We start from the raw sequence: 11,764 nt of genomic DNA, 5'->3' as shown, positions 1-11,764 counted from the left end.
CGGTTCAATGCATGCACAATAAGTGCCCCAAACAAATTCGTGAAGAAGGTAGAATCAATCATTTATTTGAACCTGAGGTTCTCTTCCCCGTTGAAAAGGAACATGGTAAGTTTGAAGGAAAAAGGGTTATTGGGAAAGCTTATCGACATGTGGCCAAGCTATGAAGTCGTTGAAGATTGGGTTTATTTCCTTTGGACAAACCATGAACCCTCGGGCATTTGAGATTGTGGAAATGCATATCACACATTTCTTTTTGAAAACTAGGAAGACATACCAAATCTATAATTCAAGTCCTTATTTCATGGGTATTAGAGTTTTGTTTATCACTCATTGGACTATGGAATTAAACCCCGTGATGGAAATTTCATCTACACGTGTGGATCAGATTGTCCTTTCTCCCTTTCTTTTGTTGGGGTGAGGACATTTTTAAAGATATAGGGGATAAATTGGGCCGATTTATTTCCAGATACATGAAACATGGAAACAATTTCACGTGTGCTAGAATTTGAGTTGAAATGGATTTCTCAAAAGGCCTCCCTGAGGCGATTCAGCTAAATCTGAATGGTTGGTCTCACCTTCAGGCTCTAGCTTATGGACAAGTTTCATACAAATGTAGTATGTGTCATGATTATGGACACTTTGTGAAATGTTGTCCAAAAGCTTCAGTTTCTCAAAGTTTTCCAAATCCAATGCTTCCTCCTAAAGAAGAGCAAGGAAAAAATAAGCAAGGATTCATTTTTTATTAAAAGGAAACCTAAGAAGCATGGAAATTAGATGCAACAAACATGTAAGGTTAAAGCTCTGCATTAGCTCATTTCTAATAATATTTTTGAAGTCTCGAATGTTCTTGAAGCAGAAGGTGGGAATCTTGGGGTCCAAGCAAATCAGTCAATGCTAGATCGGGTCTCTTCAAAGAATACTCATGTTCCAAAGGTCCCTCCTAAAGATGAAGAAGGCCCAGATTAGAACTCTCCAAAGAAAACTTTTGCAGTGGATGATGAGAAAGTTGGTAAGGTGGCCAAGAAGAAGTTCAAACCCTCCTCTTCCTCACCTTCCTATTCAAATGTGCTTAAAAAATTGTGTTCTTCCCCACCAGTAACAGAAGTAAGAAAGATCACAATAAAAAGAAGTTTGGTCTTAAGCTCAATCTTCCACCCCATAGGTCCAGCAGTGAGTCATCTTCTAGCAATGTATAGAAATGTTTTGTTTCTACATTTTTTTGTGCAAGCAATTTGGTAAAATTTACTCTTGCTCCCATGAAGTAGTAGGAATAAACATTTGAAGATTTAGTTTTGGACCTTTTTCCCCCTGTTCTTATTGGGAGGAAGTTGGTTTCTAGCATTTTTAGAACTTTGTGAGACAAAAGCAATGTAACTCCTGATATGCTTCCGCATCCAAGGCAGATTTTCAATATAATCTATATACTCAATTTTGTTAAAAAGAAAAACTATTTGTATCATCAAGGTTTTAATAAAAATAAAACCGACATTTCTTTATAGAGATGTAAAATTTATACAGATATTAATAATGTTATTAAAAAACAGCACAGATCCATCTCAATTCTAGATTTATCAAGCACTTAGAGGAATCATATCTCTCTAGGTGTAACCATTTATTAAAGTTGGTACTCAAAAAAAATTGCATCCTAGAAAGATTTGATCCCCTCAGTCATAAACAAATATTTCAATATGCATGGTTAAGTGAATTATTTCAATATCTATAGACATAGAGAGACTTCCTAGTGTGAGGGAGATGTGTATTTAAAAATATATTAATAACAAAAAAATATGGACAATGTGGACCCTAAATAAAATATTTCAATGTTAGCTATGTACATGTTATATAAATAAATTAAAATTAACGATGGTTGGTGTACACACACATACACATAAAGGACGAGTGTACATCCATCTTAAACCCGGATCTATCAAGTTCAGAGAGGTAATATCTATACATAGAGAGAGACTTCCTACTGTGAGGGAGATGTGTATTTAAAAATATATTAATAACAAAAAAAATATGGATAATGTGGACCATAAATAAAATATTTCAATTCCAGATATATACATGTTATATAAATAAATTAAAATTGAAGATGTTGGTGTACACACACATACACATAAAGGGCGAGTGTAAATCCATCTTAAACCCGGATCTATCAAGTTCAAAGAGGTGCAAATTTTTCTTAAGTTTTACATTCTAAAAGAGGTTTGCACCTCAATAGATTTGATGCTTTTGGGCATTTGATAAATCCATGATTATTAGAATCGATCTAAGTTGGTTAACAAAAACAAAATTACAAGATCTGGGATCAAGATGGATTTCCATTAGTTAATAAAAATAAAATTATAATATAATTTTTTTTTTAAATGTGATTAGAGGAATAAAATTGGGTCGGTTTTGTACTCAGACAATACAGGTTTGATTCCCACCACTACCACTACAACACCTAGGTGCTTACTTATGACACACGATCAATTCCAACCACTACAACTATAACCCCTAGGTGCCTAGGTATACCCCTTCTACAAACATGAGTAAATTAGAGAGATTTGAACCTTAAACCTCGTGATACATAATACTTCATTTTCACCACCATCGCCAATTAAACTGCCGCCTAAAAATTAAAAATATAATATAACAAATTGAATTAACTTTACTTTTTTATTACTTTTTTATTATTTTATTATTTTTTTATTAGTTTACATTATATTTTTATTATTATTAATTTTGTATTGGTTCTTCGTTACAACACCTCTTACCACAATAAATATATCTACTACATCTCATCTAACACCTCTTACCATAATAAATATATCTACGGTACAGCATCTCATCTAACACCTCTTACCACAATAAATACATCTAATTCATATGTCTTCAAAGTGGAGCTCAAGTATACTCTATTTCTTTATTTTCTTTTCTAGAAATACATTATTTACTGCATTTTTCCAACTGCTTAAGGAATCAAAACCAGTCTCTTGCCAAAAGATACATGAGAAGGATCAAATTAAAATCAATTTTTATATTTGATAATTCATATCTTGAAAGTGGAGCTCAAATATACGCATTAATTATAACAGGTGAAGTTTCGAAAATAGGTATCACTACCAGAAACAATATGATATTTACAAGAATAAGCAGGGCAATAACTAGATACCCTATTCACATTTTGCTGATTGCTTGCAAGAGGAGTTGACAGGAGTTGATCCACTATCATGCAATACTGTTATGGTTCCTTGCAGTAACTTGACAATCATACTGAATGCTCCCATCCAATTACTCAAAGACCAAGAACCAATGTAAACAGGTCAACTTCCAATGAGAACTATCCCTTGCCTTCAATTTACTAGTTATGCACAGGTGTGAACACATGGGGACTCCACAACTATATAAATCCTATTTGAAAATGTTTCCAAATAGTTCTCCGGAATTATGTAACACGAACCAAAGGATGCAAATTATAATTACAACAGATGGTAGCTCTAGTCTTGCCTCTCTGTAACGGCTAACATATAGAGATGCAAACAAATCAAATAACTAACCAATACATTCTGGGATCTAGAACTTTGAATCAGGATTCAGCAATCAACAATCAAATTGTTCCTAGTAGTCCTCCAGTTGCTCCACCTCAGATTTGGGCAATCAGACTACCATGAACAATTTTGAAGTTGAAATACACGCAAGTCAATACCTTGTCAACAGCATCCTTCATCTTCAGTCTGAGCCTATAGTCTCCCTGAAATGGCACCAACCAATAGGCAATATGAGACAAGAAAGGTTAATTAAGATTTAATCTACAAGATGCCCTATGATAAACTTCTGAAAATTACTCAATTAAGTCCGTTACCATTATAGAGGTAACGAAGAAAACATGGCCTAAATCTATGGGGGACAAAAAGACGACCGTTGAACTGTGGTGCAAAGGCAGGGCTTGCAATGACTACTGTTGAGACCCATTTCGGTCAGACAGTACCTGCAAGAATCATAGGAGTGGAGCAGAACAAGCCCAGAGGAAGAGTTCAAATAGTATCTTGTAGAGAATTGTTCCAATTGGCAGCATATAAAAGGCAGCAACCTAGTGCTTCAGGACCTGAGCTAGACAACACAAGTCCAAGTAAGCTTGGAAGGACTCCCCCAAGCAGGAGGTATATATTTTTACTTTGGAATACTAGAGGAATTTCTTCCTTATCGAACGGCAAAACAGTAGAATTGAATAAATTTATCAGAGATTGGAAGCCTTGCGTCTTAATTTTGACTGAATGCTATTTAGAAAATTGTAGTGCTGATGAGGTGGCTAGTAGTATCTAGAAAGGGTTTTTCTTTCTCTTTATTGTTATAATTCAGTTTCAAATGTTCTACTAATGTGGCAGAATTAGAAACTTGGTGCATCTATAGACAGTGATGGATGATTTGGGGCAATGGATATTGAATGAATTTCACGAAAATGGGCAGCTCATGACTCTCGTTGCAGTCTATGTTTCTCTAACACGAGGAAATGAGAGGGTTATTAGAAAATGATGGTTGCAGTAACGATTAGGGAAAATTTCAGAAGCACTACACTGGTTTTCCCCGGTGACTTTAATCAAACAGTGAAGTTACGGGATACTAGATGGGAATTCAACGAAGATAGGTGGTGTCAACTTGATTCCTTCAAAGAAAATTTCAGCCTCTATGAATTTGATTGTCAGGGTGATCAGCATTTCACCTGGGCAAACAACACCAAGGCTTGGATTTCAAGACAGCAAGGTTACATTCAATCTATAGCTTGATGTGCAGCTGGAGTGTAAGACCGTAACATGCAGGCTATACAGACCGGTTCTATTTCTAATGACTAGCTGATGCTTTTAGTTATTAGTCCTTATATATGGAAGATCTGAGACGGTGTTCTCTATTTGAAATTTAAGGCATATCCTTGTAAAAACAAGGGCTTCATTTGGAAGTTGGAGCAATGGTGGCAGGATGCTAGTACCACCTTTATTCAGCATTAAGTACCACCTTTGTTGACTTAGTTCAGAAAGGAAGGTTGTCAGATGACATAAGGTATTGAAGACCCGTTTTTCCTCTAGTTATAAAAATTTGCCAGTGTTCACAAAAAGAATTAGCCCTTTTATGACTGAACTGATTTCAGCTAATGAAACGGACTTTATACCATGAATGAAGATTTTAGTAATAAAAATTTGCCAGTGTTCACAAAAAGAATTAGCCCTTCTATGACTGAACTGATTTCAGCTAATGAAACGGGCTTTATACCATGAATGGATATTCTTAGTGTAACTGTGGTGCAGGTGGGAGAGGCTGCCCTGCCTGTATTTATCGATTTTCCTTCGCTGTCATTTTTGGAGAACGCAGTGTACAAGGTTTGTTCATGAGAAATCCCACTTTCAAATTGCTATCTTGGTGCTCACACTTGCTGATTTGTAAATTATTTATGTTCCTAAGCTTTAGAGAACCCTTCAACAATTTCTTATTTTCAAAGCTGCAACAATTATATCGAAGAGTTGCTTCTCTCCCACAGTAATGAAAAATAATGAAAATAGCTCATGTGCTTTCAGAACTGTTATTCGCTTTTTGATTTCTCCTCTAAAAAGAAACTGGTTTTATATTGATCAGTTAACTGCCGACAGTTGAAAATTTCACATGAATGCAAAGGTACTATTGTTGGCACTAAGTACATAGTCTAGCATCAATCAAGAGGTTTGGAACTCGGAAGCAATCCTTAAAAACTGTGGGTCATGTGCAAGATATGACTTCTCCAGACAAACTTCTCTAAGTTGTAGGAAGTGAGAAGTGTAGTCTAACTATTAGATGTCTTTTCCTTTTTCAGGGTATCTGTTTTACGAAGCATAGTCCAACTATTAGACGTTTTTCCCCTTTTCCGGTCAATTTTGCCTAAAATCCAGTAGGGATTTTTTAAAATTGTAAGTTTGAGTTGTATAATATGCAGAATCCAAATGCCCCAAGGGTTTCTCAGAGTACTAAATATTTTCTACATTCAAAAATACATTTTAAATAACAAGAAATCACAATCTCGCCCAAAATTGTATTGCCAGCCAAAAAATCAAAAATGTCTAATAGTCAGACTGCACCAAATGCCTTTCAATCTCCTCTTGTGGCTGACAACTGGAAGATAACAACAGTTCAAACAAAATATTTCAAAAAATCCAAAAAATGAGGCCCATCCTTGCCTAAACCGACCATGGAAACTTTTCTCAAGGCCATTTCTGTGAAAAATCGTATTTAGATTAAAAAAAGATATTTTGCCTTACTGATGTCGGATATAATCTTTTCAAATGTTAGAAAGTGGGACTTTATAATATGTCGTGAGATAAAGCCTCAGCTAAACCAATTTAACTTACAGCTGGAGTAAATCCTGGCAAACTCTGGGAGTTTGTAAGTACGAAACTTCCTTGCTTTATAGGGCATGTTGTCTGGGTACAGAGATCGTGACTTTCTGTATAGACAATTAGCCCATAAAATAAGACATCAATACTTATTTTTCCACCAGTAATGATCCTATCTGCAAAAAAATTGAGCAAGTATTAGCTGTTCGGAATTGAGGAACGTGAAAAAGGATCAACAAGCAGAAAAAGAAGCACACAGTATGCATACAATAATTATAATCCAAGATATATATCAAGGCAAGGACGAGATTCCAACCAGACAGCTTACAAGCTTTAAACATTAGCAGCACTCAGATTTTTATAGTTATTATGGTATTCTTTTATTTTTTTATAGTTATAATTTCTAGGGATGATCCAGGTGGATATTGGTGGCCAACCGCCTATTCCACTTGGACCCGCACCATTGTTTCTTTCAGTTTTTCAGTTTCCTTAATTGTAGCACAGTTTACTATTTTTGGCACTTTTTCGGAACCTAAACTTCCGGAGCCATTTTGAGGCCCTAAATAATGATTTTTTGGAAAACGGGCAAGATTCACAGTTTGCAGTCGAAAGTTGTAATGCTCGGATAGATCTTTCTAACGAGGTATGTTAATTTTAGATAACAATGGTATGTTCTATGCTTTAGCACAATTTACTTCAATGTTCCTTTAGCAGTCAAATCACAATTTCCAATTATATCCAGTAGCAATCACATTAACTTAAACAAATTGACAGTAAATGCAAATAGAACATAAAAACATATGCAGAAGACAAGCCAAGACAAGAGAACACAAGATATGGCGGATGCCAAGGGCAAACCCCAATGTGGGGAAACGCTTTGATCAAATCTACTTATTATTCTTCAATAGTTCAGCAAAGAGAGAGTACAAATATCAAATTAACTTGCCCAAACAGTCCTGTCAAATCAGTAGTCAACTGCAGCCCTAAGCATAAATTCAACGGTGGTCAAAGAAGCTCCAAAACATCCTCCAACCAGCTCGGTCAACATCAAAAGAATTCGGCCTTCCAAGAGGGTCAAAGTCAACCCAAAAACAATTTGGTCAACCCAGTCAAATGCTGCCGTAATTTCTGTGGTCAAAGGTTGAAGTCAATGCTGAAGTCAAACCAGTCAAACTGTCCCAATCACCTCGAAAACCATGCCAATCAATGCAGCCTTCAAAAATCAGAATTTTGCCCACAAGAATGAAGTCAACGCAAGTCAAAGTCACCCAAGTCAACGCTGTCATGTTTCCTGAAATTTTCGGCCTCCAAAACATTGTTGAAATCAATCCTCCTTTCACACGTGGGAAGTAAGGAAACCTCCAAGTTGTACGAACCAATCAAGAGAGGAGAGAGAGAGAGAGATAGGTGATGAGATGAGTGATGTCCAAATGAGAGAGAGGTCACTCCTATTTATACACTTCGTTGAGGGTGAAGAGACACATCCATTGAGCTTCATGAGCCTACATTTGACTGAGGTCGACCTTGACAATTTGTGCATGAGAAAGAATAAATTCAAAATTCCATTTCTACTTGTCGAAATGAGATGATATTTATATCAAAATTGGACCTCTCGAAGAGAGGAATTCAAAGCAATAATTATCTCCATCATTTGAGCTGTCCTAAGGTGGAATTTGGCCCTAGTTACCAATTTTAACACTCCCTCTCAGCTAGGGAGAATTCCCCCTGCCAATCCAACTGTCATCATGCCATCCTGTCATCCTGTATCATTCCTGCCCTGCTCTGCTCTACTTTGTTGAACTGTGAAGAAATAATGAAGAAGTGATCGAGAGTGAGTCATAAGATCATACCACTCTCCAATGACAAAAGTCAGTCCTTGATCCCAGATCAAGTTGTTGAACACCATGCATCCTAATCATAGGGAGTACGACAGTACACGATGCGTCCATAGGTAGTGCTACGGTCCCTAACCATCTTTTCCCAACTCATTGGCCAGATGAGAGGTACTTCCCATGAGTCCCGGACTCTATGGGTAGGATGTGTGTCAGGGCATCAGCACGACAAGGTGAACCATTCATTCTGCTCATTTGCCATAGAAGAAGGTGAACCACTCATCCTATGCATATGTCAATCGTACAGGAAGGTGAACCACTCACCCACCATGCATGTGTCCAAGTAGGGGAAGGTGAACCACTCACCCTACACACATGTCAACCATAATGGAGTATCGCAGGGAAAGGTGAACCACTCACCCTGTATCCAGAACACCACTAGGGAAGGTTAACCACTAACCCTATGGTCGCTCATAGCTCTAAGAAGTACGCCAAGTGTTAATTTTAGGTATGTTCTATGCTGAGAGCAAATTTACTTCAATTTTCCATATTAGCTCAATATCAATTCCAGATTAGCAATCACATTTAGCGTGATAGTAAAATGCAGATAGAACATAAACATAAATCGCAGAAAACAAGCCAAGACAAGAGGACACAAGATGTGGCGCTAGCCAAGGACAAACCCCAATGTGGGGAAACCCTTGATCAATTCTTCTTATGTTCTTTAACAGTTCAGCCCAGAGAGAGAGATAGTACATATACATCAGAAGTCAACACTTTGACTTGACAAGATAAGAGCAGAGATCTTCACCATGAAGATAACATAATGAGGTAGCTGATTTGAACTCAAGTGAAGGCATACTGCTTCAACTGATCCTCCAAGGTGACTCCATCACCATACTGCACGCATCACTGTGTTGCACCTCATCATCATGTTGCACCTGACACTATGTTGCACCCAATCACTGAGCTACTCTCATCACTATGTTGTTCCCGAATCCCATCACTGAGCAGTACCTCATCATCATGTTGTACCCATCATGAACAAGCTATTGCAATGCATCGTGTTGCTGCTATACATCCATGCCCATCATCACCATGATGTACCATTGTGTTGCACCATACTGCACCATTGTGTTGCACCATATTTCTCCATGCTACTCCCATCATGCTTTCATCTATTGAATCATTACGCTACACCCAATATACTGCATCTAATATGCTGCAACTATTTATACTACCAGCCTTAGTTGCTTGCTATGGCTTACAGCCTAGCATAGCAGCTAGGCTATAGTTGCAGACTGCTTCAACAGATCCATGTAACCAACTTTGCCCTCGGACCTTAATATAGAGACAGTTGCTCCCAAACATGCCTAAGTCATGCCTTAGAACAACAGTCTTTACTACTGTTGATAAGCTTCCTCTACTGTGACTATATATATCCTTGACTACGGCATATCCTCACATTAGGACTGCGTCCTTTTGGAGCATCCATTGACAGCATATATATGCTTCTCCTTGTTGGGTATAGAGGACTCCTATAGGACAGCGTTGTTATGAAACCAGCTCACAAAAAGATAGAAAAGATAGATCAACGCCTTAGAATTCAGCCTCTTCGAGGGGGCAACCTCCTTTACATTACACAAATAAACAATTCTTGGATGATACAAATGACTAAACCTCCCTTCTATATATAGGAGTCTAAGGGGTCACAATATAATCAAGCCGAAATAACAGTAATAACATAAGGGCACAACAATAACAATAGTGGGTTTCTATGGGGCACACTAATAATAATATGGGGACAATAGGGGCACAATAATAACAATAAGGGCTACAATGACAATAGTAATGGGGGAATCACTAGTATTATAGGGACCTAACATGCCCCTCTCCTTCCGAAAAATGTTGTCCTCAACGCTTGAGTAATTCTAGATGCTTCTGTATAAAATTCTCATCCTCCCATGTGGAATCTTCAGCAAATAAGTTCTTCCACTTGATGAGATACTCCGAAATTGATCGATTTCGTAGCTGTCAAGTTCTTGTTTTTGTCACTGCTTCCAGTTCCAATATGATTTTTCCTTCCTCATCAAGTTCTGGCAATATTGTTTGAACTAGGAGCTTGTCACCTATAACCTTCTTTAAACATGAAACATGGAAAACTGGGTGCACTCAGGAAGCTGCAGGAAGCTCCAATTTGTATGTCATAGTACCAATCTTTTGCAACACCTTGTACAGACCATAATACTTTGGTGATAATTTATTATCCTTCTTAGCTTGCTTGAGGGACATTTGTTTATATGGTTGTAGCCATAGGAATAAACCTTCTTTAAACATGAAACATGGAAAATTGGGTGCACTCGGGAAGCTGCAGGGAGCTCCAATTTGTATGCCATAGTACCAATCTTTTGCAACACCTTGTACAGACCATAATACTTTGGTGGTAATTTATTATCCTTCTTAGCTTGCTTGAGGGACATTTGTTTATATGGTTGTAGCCATAGGAATACCCAGTCACCTACATCAAAACTTCTTTCGCTGTGATGTTGATCTGCCTGTTGTTTCATTCTATTCTGCGCCAACGTGAAGTTATCCTTTAAGAGTTGGAGAACTTGTTGTTGATGCTCGATGTGATGTTCCACTGCTTGAACCTTAGAATTTTCTCTTAAATATGATGTGATGGATGGTGGATGATATCCATAAAGTGCCATAAATGGGGTCATTTTTGCTGCAATATGGAAGGAAGTGTTATACCACCATTCAGCCAGAGGCAACCATTTGACCCATTGTGTCTGTTTATCGGATACAAAGCAACAAAGATATCCTTCCAAACATTTGTTTACTATCTCAGTTTTCCCATCAGATTGAGGATGATAAGATGAGCTATGAGCTAACTGAGTACCGAGACAAGAAAATAATTCTGTCCAAAAATTTCCAGTGAAAATGGGATCTCTGTCGCTTACAATAATCTTTGGGTTTCCATGTAGCTTTTGAATTGTTTCCATAAATGCAGTGGAATTTGTACTGGCTTTAAATGGATGCGACTGTTGATAATACCAGCGATATATCACTAATATTCGAAAATATCGCGATATTTTCGACAAAACGATATATCGCCGAGAAAATATCGCGATATTTTCAAAATATCGGCAAAATATCGCAATATTTTGAAAATATCAACTATGTTTAAAAATTTGAAAAAAATATTTTTTATGCTTGCCGATATTTTCGCCGATATTGCCGATAAGATGTTTTCTGGACCCTCATCGATATTTTGTCGATACCCATATTTTCAACACTAGATGCGATAATGCACAAAAGTGTGCATACTTGGTAAGTCTGTCAACTACCACCATGATGACACTCTTTCCTTCAGACTTGGGTAAACCTGTGATAGAATCCATTGAAACCTCCTCCCAAAGTTGGCTTGGAATGGATAAAGGTTGTAATAGACCTAGGGTCTTAATTGTTTCAACTTTACTTTGTTGGCAAACCAAACATTCTGCCACAATCTTTTGAATATCCAATTTAAGGCCATCCCAAAAAAATTCCTTCTTAACCTTGTGGTAAGTTTTTAAAAATACTAAG

At 37.2% G+C, this 11,764-nt stretch overlaps 1 protein-coding gene across 1 annotated transcript in view; it reads right to left on the bottom strand.

Moving 5' to 3' along the window:
- Window positions 1-3,005: 3,005 nt before the first annotated feature.
- LOC149230203 (uncharacterized) overlaps window positions 3,006-11,764 on the bottom strand; it is a 48,347-nt gene continuing 39,588 nt past the window's right edge. The window contains exons 3-4 of the mRNA XM_089378904.1: window positions 6,360-6,520; window positions 3,006-3,739 (exon numbers count right to left, since the gene is read on the bottom strand). Of these exons, the coding sequence (XP_089235030.1) occupies window positions 3,632-3,739; window positions 6,360-6,520 (269 nt within the window). The 3' untranslated portion in view covers window positions 3,006-3,631. The remainder of the gene's footprint in view (window positions 3,740-6,359; window positions 6,521-11,764) is intronic.

The sequence above is a fragment of the Pinus tabuliformis genome, chromosome J (assembly GCF_031772625.1).
Source record: "Pinus tabuliformis cultivar Carrire ecotype Pingquan chromosome J, CPIR1, whole genome shotgun sequence".
Taxonomy (NCBI): Eukaryota; Viridiplantae; Streptophyta; class Pinopsida; order Pinales; family Pinaceae; genus Pinus; species Pinus tabuliformis.
Note: the sequence above shows the minus strand (reverse complement) of the source record. Positions and strands in the feature narration are given on the sequence as shown.